The sequence below is a fragment of the Leptonotus elevatus genome, chromosome 3 (genome assembly GCF_054856555.1).
Source record: "Leptonotus elevatus isolate MCC_2025b chromosome 3, RoL_Lele_1.0, whole genome shotgun sequence".
NCBI classification, from domain to species: Eukaryota; Metazoa; Chordata; class Actinopteri; order Syngnathiformes; family Syngnathidae; genus Leptonotus; species Leptonotus elevatus.
In genome coordinates, this window is record NC_141241.1 from 15,727,542 (window position 1) to 15,740,919 (window position 13,378).

Genomic DNA, 13,378 nt, shown 5'->3' on the forward strand with positions numbered 1-13,378 from the left:
CATCATGCAAAAAAAGATGCCCCTATAGGTACATAGGAGAACTACACAAGCCCGTTGAACGCATATGGATTCTCATTCTGATGTTCAAGTAGGACAGAAAAAACACATTTGAATGTGTAATCATTATGGTTTCTGAATTCAGAAGTCACTTAAAAATATAGTTTTAATATTTCACTAATTAAGTAAGACATTCCTTTTTTCCCCCTCATGTTCATTTTATTAAAAATGACTTGAATGATACATATTTGACCATTTTACATTTTCTCAAGTATAAGGCAAACTTTATTTAAATCAGTAGGAGCAATACAAATCTTTTTAGACCAACCATGCATGTCCTTACTTTGACACATTCAAAAATAAATGATTTATCTTTTCAAAACAGTAAGTGTAAATATAATTCATAAAATTATATACAATAAGCATAACTACACACGTGTGGTCAATACACATCTGAATGGATCATTTGAAATGCAAACTATGTAGCTGTGTTGCTTTACTTCTCAAATGGAAGAGCAAAAACATCTTTAAAAAGGGTCTGCAAAAATAATTTTCTATAAAAAAAAAAGAAAAAAAGAGCAGAATGTTAGGCATATTGAAAGGCACGTATTTAACGATCAATACACAAAAATATAAATCTTCTTTTGACATATACAGTATTTCTGTATTACTACCTACAGGAATTAATCATTTCTTATTTGTATGGACAGCCATGATGTGGAACAATTCAATTCCACAACCTATTTGTTATTGCACATATATGGCTAGCAAAGTCTAATAGATGCTCTAATGTCATCTTCGTCTGTTCAACAACAGAAATTAGCTAATTGAATTGGAAACATAAGTGTCTGTGCTGAGGAGTAAACAACTTGGCACAAGTGTTGACATTCAATATAAACTGACCATCTAATGAATATTGAAGGATCAGAGTAAGATTTTAAGTGCAGCATTATGGTGACATTCAGCAGAGCAAGCCTTCCTAGAAGTTTATAAACAGGAACTACAGGGATTTGAATTGCTCATTTATGGCAACTCACTTTGCTGGATTATGGTGTGTATACCTGAAAGACGTTTAGCTTCACGGTCACGGTTGGACCTTTCAGCATTATGGAAAATAAATATTATCCACTACCCCAAGTAAGAAAATAACAAATGTCCATCTTTTTCTTTAAAGGCAAATAAGTGACATACAGTACTGCACGCCGGAAAAATACATTTGCATATTTTAACTGAAAAAGAATCCACTATGTCGTATTTTATGCAGGCCCGGTGTATTTAAATGAATCTTCCGCACTCTTAACATGCACACTTGCTCCTTTCAGAGGCCTCTGTCAAGTCTGCGTTGTTGTGACCGTTGGTTCGGAAGGTGCCGTCCGGGATCCATGACTTGTCCACGCATCGTTCCATCCGCTTCATGATGAGGTCAAGCAGCACGTCCACGGCATGGTTGACGTTCTGCCCGTTCGCCGCACTCGTCTCAAAGTAAGGGACCCTTTGTCAGGTAGCAAAACAAGGAATGTTAAAGTTGGATTAACATGAACAATGATCAGGAGATGCATTTAAAAAAATACACACAAAACTGTATTTCTTTACAATACATGCCACTGCCCTTAGATAACTTCACTAATCTTCTCAAGAAGCCTTTGAAAACTCTGCACGCAGCTCTCATCCATTGGTCTATTTGTCTTTTGGCAAAGGTGAGCCAGAGCAAGATACTTTACACATGTGGACAAATATTGACTTTTCCAGGAGGGCCAATTTAGTCTTCTCATCGACTTGGACAAACAAGTTGGCCACTGCCTCCTTGACAAACATTTCAGGAAGAGGCTTAGTGGGCGGGTGACACCTACCCATACTTATCTGCCAGCTCTCGGGCTTCTTCCTCACTCACGGCTCTCTGGTCGGCCAGGTCGCATTTGTTGCCACACAGAATCACATCTGGATTCTCACAGTAGGCGTGAACCTGTAACTGGCCTGAAAGAAACAGTACTTACTTTTAAGTGACTTTTTCAAATACGGTACAGGATGCAGCCTAACACCAACTTTGTAAATGTGAAAGGAATATCCAACAACAGAAATAAAATGTATCCAGACATCCACTTGCATTTTCAATACAAGCTGATTTTTTCCTGAGAGATGGGAACCAAAATGTAATATTTGTTTTACATGACAACCTATAATTGGTTTACATTTCCATAACAATTGGAAATATTAAATTCGATCTGTTGACATCACAGAATTTCATTCATTGTCAATGAGTTTGTAACAATTGTGATGTCAGCATGTGGTTCAATGAGACTTCCCCAAAAAAATCTCAGATTTTTCTATGGAATTAGATACTGCATTTAATTTTCAATATATTACAAAAATGTTATGATGCTCGAAATGCATACTGCCTTATACTGCAATCAGACGGCACAGTTTGCTGACAGGGTGTACAATGACAGTGTGGACATTTTTGCCAACATCAGCATTTTACAAGCACATGGTGGACCTTAATTTAGCAATTCAGTTAGCAAGCTAGCTGGGTACTATTTAACAAATACATTTTGAAATTTTCTTTTTTTTTCTCCATATCAATTGATAGTTCACTATGACAGATTGGACATGTTAAGCTTGACAACATCCACGTACATGTGGTATGATGGGAACGACAAAAGTGAAAATATTTACTCAGCCACTGCTTGAGCCTGCATGCGAGAAAAACAATGCTGGTCATCACTGAAAACATCAAAGTGTTTCTTATGGGGCAGTTATCCCATGAGGACAGGGTGGACTGCAAAATATTCAACATTATTAACTTATTTGCTCTCAAACTGTATAAAAACATTCCATTTTAAATATTGCCATGGTCCCAAAAACATATTTATAAGTTAAATAAATTTTTTTTTAATGCTAGAGCTTTGATGCAGTCTCTGACCTGAAGAGGTTGCTTAAAGCAATGGTACTTAATACAAACAATGGCCATAGGGTGACAGCAGAGTACAAGCGATCAACCAGGGCCATGTTGCAAAAAAGCTATTTCTTTTCTCCCCAATGTTTTCAACAGATTTGTGAATAATGATGAAACTTAGCTAATGCTAATTGCTGCAAAACGGAAACAGATACAAATATATGTTTTGTTCCTGATGAAAGAAGAGACACTAATCTTTCTTTTGGTAGATCCATGATTATATAGCAATAGACACAATATTCTGTGGGCCTTGCAAAATCAGTCAAAATCCAGTAAAACAGCCGGGAGCAAAGTGGGTTCCTTCAGTGGAAATGGCTGGGAGTGAATGAGTTAAATACAATATTCATGTTTGTTCTTTTTAACAGTTTTTTGGACAGCAAAATCATGTAAAGAAAAAAAGTGTTGGGAAATTGCTGCAGTGCTTTCAATGCAAGTGGGGTTACTTTGTGTAACTTGCTGTGTATATTCTTCTTCTACTACACTTCTCGGAACACCCCGTAATACACCTGATCATTGTGTTACAAAGGAGCCACAAAATGATGTCGGCATTGAACTCTTAAGTTATAGTTGAATTCCTAATTGTGTGATGTCAGCAATTCCACTCTAGCAATTAATTTCTTCATTACTCCCACAGAAATTCACAACGGTAAAATACATCATAGACGTAAAAGCACCTACTCATCCAGTTTCGGACGTTGAGAAAACTTTGCTCACTGGTGAGGTCAAACAAGAGAATGAAACCCATCGCGTCCCTAAAGAAAGCGGTGGTCAAACTCCGAAACCTGATGGGAAGAGTGGGGTGGGGGACACGGTTGATTGATAAGACTGAGAAAGTGTTACAAATACAAAATATAGGCTGGACTACCTCTCCTGTCCTGCCGTGTCCCACAGCTGCATGTGGATCTTCTGTCTTCGACCTGAGGAGCCATCAGGACCAGTGGAATTGTATGTCTGTTGAAAACACACATTACGCCTAAAAACACAATTTCGCGTTGGTACAATCATGTGCACTACAGAGGTCACTACATAACCAGGCCCCATTCTTTTAATACTTACTTCACTGGGGACTAAGTTTAAGAAGGACAAACACAATATTGTTTGATTTCCATGAATGTGGTTGAACTTCATTCAAGGTTTTACCAAACTTGTCCGATAATGTTTCACCTTGGACAGACTGTGGCGGGACATGACGGACATTTGATCACACACACACACACACAAGTGATTCATTGTGGAAGTTGTCGGTCTGTCAGGCGTTTGCTTATGGAAGGAGGTTGCCGCCGGCCATTAAACATCGTGAGTCATCACTCCAATTGACATGGATAGACACATGAAATGCTCATGTTACATATCCATTTTACAGTTGAACAATTTTAGGAATTTCACTTGGGGTTGAAATCTTATGAAGTATTTTTTTTTAACAACTTAGTGTGTACCTTACACACATTAACAAATCAAATTTGTAATCAATAGCCCACCATTGTGCCAGAGTTTTGTAGTATGTTATGCAGTAGAAAATAATGATTTTTTTTCTTTCAGGAAACTCAAGGTTTTCTAACAAATGTATGTATTTCTGTTGTGCATTGTGAATGTGGAGGTCTTTAAATGGTCCGAAAGCAGAAGCTGATAACAAAAAGAGAAGCAATAAAACAAAAGTAAATATGTTTTAAAGGTCTTTGTTTGAATGAAATATCCTGCATTATTTTGCCCTTTTTTTTTGTTTTTGAAACACATCTAAAGAAAAGCAGCGGCTTACCACTCGTTTTTCTCTGAAGTCAATTCCCACTGTGGTGATAAACTTGGAGTTGAACTTGCCATCGGTGTACTGGTAGAGGAAACTGGTCTTTCCCACACCAGAGTCGCCGAGGGCTAGGAACTTGATGAGGTAATCATATTCCCCATCAGACATAGTGAGAGCTGAATTTCTGCAACACACAAAGACAAATCTTGTCACATAGTAATGGCTAGAGGAATTTACAAAACACTTTTAAAAGTGAAACAGGAACATCGGCAAACTGTGGTTGCAACAAGGGGCCAAAAATGTACAGGTAAGTCCGTTTCATTTATATACGGTAGCACCAACGGAGAACAGAAGTTATCTCAAGCCACTTAACATCGTGCATTATGTATTTTACTATTATTTAAGTTTTTAAATGTAGTCTCTGTTTTAGTCCAGTTTCAATCACGCTTGATACTTTTTATCATTGTTAGTCAACCTCATCCCATTTTTATTTAGCCCACTTTTAGTCGACTATAAAGCTAGCATTTTAGGTCTTTATTTTAGTCCAAGAAAACATTATTTTATTTGTCTCGTTTTAGTCTACAAAAACTGTCAACGTTTTAGTCTAGTTTTAGTCAGCAGATTATGTTGAACATTTCGGATCTAAAACCATTTCACATGAAATGTTCTCTCATCTTGTTTGACTTGACACACAATTACAGTATATCAACAAGTGGCTAATATTAATGTTAAATTATAACTATAATTAACTTCGTCTTTTTTTTTTTAACTCTTCACTGTGAAACTACCTCCTGTCTGTCCCATGTTGCACTTGCTATCTGCAGATTTGAAAAAGGGCGTGTCACTGTGTAACAGTGACATATTAGCAGAGACAAGATTTTACAAAATCATATTTTCATCTCGTTTTTGTTCATAAACTAAAATGTCCATAGATTTTAGTGCAGTTTTTATTAAGTTAAGTACATTTTACGTCTTGCCTTTATTAGTCGACGAAAATGCATACTGATGTAGCCCTAGTTAATGTTTATTAATGAGCGTTTTAGTCTAGTCCGGTGAAAAATGTGTGTTGACAAAATTATTTTTGTTTAGTTTTGGTTTGGTTTTGATGAAATTAACACTACTATGCATCCCCACAAGTCTAAACACAGCATTGTGATTAATATTGTGTTTGTGGAACTAAGCAGCAAAATCCACCCGCTTATGGATCTCCGGCGGCGGCCATTTTGCCACTTTCTGTCATGACATCAGAAGCACATGGCTCAGTTAACGACCAATCACGGATCATCTTGCATATGTCGCATGACCAAACTTAGAAAACAGGGGAAGTGTGGCTGCCCCCAACATGGATAAAAATAAAAACGGGTACATTTTGCGGCTTAATTCACAATCCGCAAACGCAATGTTAATCAGAACATCATGTTTAGACTGCTGTGGGCGCAGACAACGTTATTGTCAACAAAATTGTTGGCTTGACTTCCCCATTAGACTGCACAGGCGGTGGCGCACTAATTTGATCTAGCAAACGGCACATTTATACACTTCACATGGTCAACTAATTCCAGCCAAAAGAACGTGTGCATGGTGTCATATGACCAGTGTGCAAAAAAAGCATTCAAACAAACCTAACATTCTTTTACCGTGCCCCCCCCCCCCCCCCCCCGATCCTTTCATGTCGAGCCATAAGCGGATTAAGGTCCTTTTGCGTAACCAAGATGCATGATGAACTCACTCACAGTGATGCTAACAGCTAACATTAGCATGTTTGTCCCTGGACCTTGAGCTGAGACCACCAGGGCTACTTTCTGAGAAAGACAAAAAAAATAGCTGCATGGTTTATTTTGTCACATTTACCAGTTGTAACACTGCCCACATAAGCATCATATTTCTTTTCAGGCTCAGGAATTACTCTAATCTTCTTGGATGATTACCATCAATTACCTAGTATTAATCTAATGATTTAATATCCATTCAATTGTTTCTAAGTGCCATTAATAATTAATGTACAGTACTTTAAACGGGGACCAAAACTGCACTAAAACTGAATGAATTGTGCCTTTTCCAAGCGGTTTATTATTTGTTACATTTCAACCACATTCTGTTGCGCTTGTCATCTTTTATTAGTGCCTTGGATCCCAAAAGCGCTATACTTCTTAAAAGTAAATCACTACAATCAATTTGGCCCGAATAACAATAAACATATTTTTTTCTCTGTCTACCGAACCTGCTGTGAAAGACCAATATTTTAAATTAATTAATTACAATTGAATGGATATTAACTCATTCACTGCCATTGACGGCTATAGACAACAACAAATTATTTTAACTATTTCTAATAGTTTAACATGTTTTTACTATTGAAGTCATGCGATTAATTACAATTAAAAATGTTAATTGCCTGACGCGATTAAAAAAAAAAGATTATAAAAAATTAGGGGCGTCATGCGATTGAAAATTTTAATTGTAATTAATCACGACTTCACTAGTTAACTCACGATTAATCACAAATTTTGTATCTGTTCTAAATGTACAATTAAAAAAATTCTAGGTTTTCATACTCTTGTTAACAAAAGTGGGAACAAAATGTTAAACTAATAGAAATAGTTCAAATAAATGTTTGACGTCAATAGCAGTGAATGAGTTAAGTCTTCTCTCTCCAGTTCATTAGCCATGTTTTTGTGATGTAAAAAATACAAATATTTTTTTTTTTAAAAAGAGCGAGAGACCTCATGTGGCGTAAAATTTTTACAATTTTAATTGGGAAGAAGAAAAAAAATCTGTTCGCAAACATAAGTAAAAATGAACAACTGAGATAATTATTGTTTTGGTGGCAAAATACAAGATTTTTTCCGCACTGCACGTCTGCCATGTTCATACGGTTTATGTTGGAGGAAATGGAATGAACATTAGATTAATTGTATTATTGCTATTGTAAGTTTATTAACTTCTTGCTAATAATTCTCATCTGTAGAGCGTGTGGCACAGACTCTGTCTTTTTGAGCCTGCAATTCAAATAACAGTGAAATAAATGAGTCAAGTGTTTATGTCCTGCAAGTAAAAATGTAACTATATTACAATAGAGACTCACTTAACTTCATTTGACTAAATGCTGGAATGCTTCCAATAAGGACCAGCTCAGTTTCCTGTCATTATACCCCCCCCCCCACCCCACCCCCAACTAACAGTCAAGTACCGTAGGTAGCTAGACAAAACAATAATCAGTGGTTAATATGACAAACAGAACACCCCAAAACCTACCACAGCAATAAAAAAAAATAAAAACCTAATGTTATCAATATTTCCACAGAGCTGAATAGGAAGCAAACAGGCAAGCATGACTTTCCGTGTTGTTGGGAAATTCCCCCCCCGTCAGCCAGAACTTGAAAATCTAGTGCGCTTACTCTCCTATATATAAGAAACACACACAAACCTGTTAAAAAAAAATCTTAAGAAAAATTATTGTTGACTCATTGCTACCAAGTTATTGAGACGTCAGGCTGATTTGTGTCACTCTAGCATGTTCAGTTTTTGCTCTTTTGACTCTCAAGCCTTGGGGAATTCAAGTGAAGGGGAATTATGAACAGTTCCAAATACATGTCAGTGTCAGGAAAAAATTAATTTTATATATATATATATATATATATATATATTTTTTTTTTTTTTAAGTGGGTTAAAGCCTTGTAGAATTATTTGAGATTAACCAGAGGCATTTTAAATGTTTAGTTATCAAACAATTTATCATAGTCTTGTTTTTATACCCCGAAAGCGTGGCATTTGAACATGGGTGTGTAGACCTTATATCCACTGATGATATACACTGTGTTGTAATAGCCATTGTCATTATCCTGTCCCTCCCAAACACATGCGCAAGTTGTAACCCTATTTCCTTGACAGTTCACGGGTATGCTGCAGTACTAAGTAGACATCTTTGACAGAAAACACACATTTCCCTCCACGTTGCCCAACATTGAATGAGACCATGTTAAACACAGTGGCTGCTTTTAACAATTGATATTATGTAAAATTCTGTGACGAATGATACAAATCATGGTTCTCCATGGCATGTCCTAGCATGCATCATTAACTGGAACGGCACAAGGTTGTTTTACAGATAATACATATCGATACAACTGCTTGTATAAAACTATGGAATGCCTTGCATTCTGCTGTGAATGAGCTCACAAATAGACATGTGACACCTGAATCCATCGCGACTATCTATGTTGTTTGCAAGATCTTCGACAATTGAGCAGACAATTCATTAAGTACGCCGTCACAATCTACAGATGTAGTATATGAAACAAAACGACAAAATGAAACTAAATTAGCAGTTGCTGCACACTATTCGTGACAATAAACAGCATATTGTCAAATACAAGTCACTATACACTTCCTTAGTGTGAGGTCATCATATCATTCCGTTGGCTTCCCATGGCTCGCCAATTGGCTTTGGAGCAGTGTTGCAAAATTAAGGCATTCCCAAACCCAAGGCATCTTCATCTTAATGGACATTTGTTGACGGAAAAGAGCATCCGCAGCAACAAATATCCGTGCAGAAACACGGAATTGGCCAAACATTGGTTCCGGGTACCACAAGTATGGTTTTAAAAACTATTTATTATTGTTTCGAGGCAGAAATGTTTGTGTCAACCAATAATGTGGTCGACTTAACCGAACTTTTTACCCAACCCTAAAACAGACTTACAGTAGGCTACAATAAAGTAGGCTAAAACACGCGCCAATGGGACAGCCATGTTGGCAGTGGCGTTGCTCCCATCGAACATAATATAAAAAGCAAGAAAATTAGCTTAACATCGCTATAAGGAGCGTGTACCTATTTTAGACTGTTTTGTAGGCTCATGTCGAGTTTATTTGCATAACCTTTTTCCTCTGGTTGGATACATTTCATTCCTTAATCACCATACCCAATTACCCACCATGAGATTTTCCATGTACACCTAATGAAGGATTGAAGCTTGCCACGCTTAAGTGCAATTCAGACCTGAGTCTGTGCAGGCTAAGTAGTTCCACTGAAATGGAGAAAATCTTCTGAGAAAATCTAGAGGATTTTCCTGCAATTTTTCAAGCACAATGCCAGCCCACAAAAGGCTTTAATCATTTCGACAAGGACCCACCCTGGGCAACACTCCAGCTGAGAGGATGCAATCCGGATATGCACAATACGCAGCGGCACCAACTACAGCTCGTCACACGCACACACAACAAAATAACACTAAAGTGAATTAAGTGCAACAAATAGAACACATAATGGCCCTCAGCTGGTCCTCATGTGGCTGCACTATGGCAAGACGTTTTACACATTTATTTGAGATTCTTGATATCCCGCTTCAGCTCCATCTACTCTACTAGTACGCTCATTATCAACTGCTACTACTTAGCGACAATATAAAATTATACTAGTAGCACTTCATGAGTAGTACCATTAGCATAAAGGATGTCAACTAGTGCACAGTTTTGTCTATAGTACAATGGAATTGTCCTACTAGTATGCAGAAGTTGGCCAACTTGTGAGGAGCATACTAGTACATAGACTTTAAAGCTGATCTCTGTAACAATTTGGCCAAAAATATCTTTACAATAGCCTTTTAATTTGACCGTTTATGACTGAAACATCTATTTAGTAGATTAACACATTCGCGGTTCAGACTGGATACTCCTGCAAGCTTCTGGCTAATAGTTTTCAGACTGGATTCGGATTTGAATTTCCCGCCCTATGTCTGCGGATGTGACGTCATGTGCGCATTGTGCACGTGAAGAAGGGTGTGTGCAGTTTCATTTTACATCAACAGGGGGCAGTAGCAATTCAAAATGGCATTTTCTGCCTTCATATCAAGAATAACAAATGAATGCTCAAACAACTAGTTACATAACAACTAAGGCTTTACTAGTAGTGCTAGTAGCATGCAGTGGTTAACAAGTGCATCATTTTGTGTATGCCAAAGTTGCCCTACTCGTGTGTAAAAATGCCATTCAGTAGTGGAAGGCAGCAAAACTGCAAAAACTAAGTAACATCAAATTCAACTAGTTAACATATAGGGCATCATAAGTTATAGTAGTGTGCAGATATCAAATAAAGCACAGTTGTACCTCACTAATGACATATAGTAGTAGTTCTACTGGTATGTCAAGCTGTCCTACTATTCAGGGAAAAGAGTGTACTAGTACATTAGATTGAATAAATGCTCAATTACTTGATGTCCTTGATAACCAACATTAGGTGAAATGTCATACACTACTGGAAGGCAGTAAGTAGAACAAAAAAACATTACTAGTAAAAAAAATAAAAAATTAACGAAAGAAAAAGACCCAGTCTTGAGTGCCCTTGTTTTTTCAAAGATGGATATCAAGGGCATCAAATAATTCAGCATTAATTTGATAAAGGATATTCAGCTAAAATGGTTTGGCTTTCGAACAAAAGGTTTCATAATAGCTCAAGTAGTGCCTGTCAACCAGCTAGTGCACATTAGCTGTCCTGCAAAGTATGCCAAAGTTGTACTACGAGTGTGCAGAAATGTCATGGAGTAGTGGAGAAAGTTTACAAGTCACCAGAAGGAAATGTTAAAGCTAGCTGCAAACAGATGCTACTTACTGACATTTCCTGATAGTTGACTGACTTCACTCACCGTTTGTTGCGTGGAAGAGTAAAAACACGCTCACTGAGTTAAACAAAATAAATAAATTTTAAAAAAATTGGGACCGACTCTTCTGATGGTAAATGACGTGAATGTAACTATCGCGTCACCGCTAAGCCATGGGGTGTTGCAGGCTGGTTAACTGCGACCATTTCATTTGGCAAAGTAAAATGCTAGTGAGTTGAGAAAGAAAAAGCTGCTCCTCCTCCTCCTCCTCGCCGGCTGCGACTTGTCAATTTCATCACCGTCTCACTTAAAGGAAACGTTTCTAAACATGCCCGAGGAACACTGTTGTAGTACAAAAGTTTGCTATTTGGCAACCTGTTGGTCTGACGAAACGCCTACTACTAGTAAGCGTTACTGACTGAGATGGCAGAAGAGCAACGCCAGCAATTAGACTGAGTCGACATAAGTGAAATAACGGTAAGACATACTAGTTATAGTAGTAATACAGCTAGAAACAATTTGAAACACAAACACAAATCACTAAATCCGGGCGTGGCCCCAGGATTTTGTCAAAGGATGTAAACTAATCAAACATTACAAGTGACCACATGGGCAATGGCAAAAACTTAATTTAACAATAGTTTGAATGTGATTTGAGCATAATGACATCCACCAACTATTGACCTTTTGCACGTGACGTCACAGCCTTCATGGGAGTGCATCAGCTGTTCCCTGTTCTACTGTCAGGCAGTTTGAAACGGTTTCGTTGCCTTTCCTAGGAAAATTAGTTGACCAAATGAATAATTACCAAAGATGTGGTTCCTCCCCGTTTATTCAATGAGGCTTTCCCCACAAGTGGGTCCCTTGTGTCCTGGATAACGTGAATGTCAACCTGACAAATGGAGTGGTGTGCTCTTCTTTTAAATTTGCGTAATATTACATTGGCTTACAATGTTAAATGTACTTTTTGGGGAGGGGTGAAAACCTAACAAACCCATGTTACTGTTTTAATTTGAAAATGCATGACACTAGAGGGAGCCAAGTGCTGCTGTATAACATACATGTACACTGGCTACATGTAGTTTTTTATTTGGTTATAATGACCACAATGTTACTTTGGATCTTAATTATTGTCAGTGCGAGTGACTAACACAGAGGCAACCACTACCAACGCCGTAATGAATATTTTTATTTTATTAATTTACAACCAAATTATATTGAAAACTGTGTATTACTAGGTTGGTTTAGTCAATTGCTGTACTTTAGCCAGTTGAATTCTTTCCAGAACTTCCGTTCTCTTTTAGTGTCACTTCCTGGTTCGGTATCGTTGGGGTCTTTGGCATGTCGTTATAAAATGGTCTGTAGATATAGAGACCACCAGCCACTCCAAGCACTGTGGCAAACGCCATCTGCGTGAAGGGGATTTTTCTACGAAGCATCACTGTCCCCCCGCCAATATACAATTTCAGTGTTGAGGGCACTAGGTGATCCTGAAAAAAAGGAAGAATTTAATGAAACGGTTTCACATCAGATATCGCGAGACTTCTTGTTGCACGGTAACTTAATTGCAACCAGTATAACTCTTGAGCTGTCTTGACAGTGATATGTTGTAAAATTTAATTTCGTGGCTATATTAACTCACCGAGAAAACCTCCAAAGCGTGTGGCTGCAGGGATCAAGGGACAATAGGATAGGGGGGAACACAACCGTGCTCAAAACCAGGACATTGAGGAGTCCTATGTTAGCATGAAGCTTGCTTATTCTCTGCTTTGGAATAAAGAACAAACTCCAACAAGTTTAACATGTCGACCCCTGCTGGACAGACCTGTACGGTGCAATTCGTCATCGAAACCCATAATATTACGCCACGATTATGAACACACGAGAGGAAATTTTGGCCACAAAAGGCATGTTTTTAGCGCACAATAACCGTTTTTTTGTCAGCCTGACCCTATCCTGGCCATATCCACTGGTGATGCTCTTCTGTCTGCCGATCTGAAGAGGTTGCCGATCCTCACTCCATACCGGTTGGTGGCGGTAACGCACCATTAAGTTGTTTGTCAACCACCGAGCAGCAGATTGAAACGAGAA

At 37.9% G+C, this 13,378-nt stretch overlaps 2 protein-coding genes across 3 annotated transcripts; both read right to left on the minus strand.

Annotated features, from left to right (window-relative positions):
* Positions 1–208: 208 nt before the first annotated feature.
* rab27a (RAB27A, member RAS oncogene family) lies at positions 209–11,720 on the minus strand. 2 transcript variants are annotated; one of them, XM_086071149.1, is made up of 7 exons: positions 11,333–11,720; positions 6,425–6,493; positions 4,707–4,875; positions 3,816–3,901; positions 3,629–3,732; positions 1,848–1,971; positions 209–1,489 (listed from the first exon to the last, which is right to left on the minus strand). In XM_086071149.1, exons 3-7 carry the CDS (start codon positions 4,857–4,859, stop codon positions 1,294–1,296), a joined length of 663 nt encoding a protein of 220 aa, XP_085927275.1. In that variant the 5' UTR covers positions 4,860–4,875; positions 6,425–6,493; positions 11,333–11,720; the 3' UTR covers positions 209–1,293. The 2 variants fall into 2 exon arrangements, with proteins under 2 accessions (XP_085927275.1, XP_085927274.1); XM_086071148.1 differs by lacking the exon at positions 6,425–6,493 and having other exon boundaries at positions 11,333–11,714.
* A 739-nt stretch (positions 11,721–12,459) lies between these two features.
* pigbos1 (PIGB opposite strand 1) lies at positions 12,460–13,086 on the minus strand. The gene is made up of 2 exons (XM_086071150.1): positions 12,930–13,086; positions 12,460–12,777 (listed from the first exon to the last, which is right to left on the minus strand). The coding sequence occupies exon 2, from the start codon at positions 12,724–12,726 to the stop codon at positions 12,550–12,552; it is 177 nt and encodes a 58-aa protein (XP_085927276.1). The 5' UTR covers positions 12,727–12,777; positions 12,930–13,086; the 3' UTR covers positions 12,460–12,549.
* Positions 13,087–13,378: the final 292 nt, after the last annotated feature.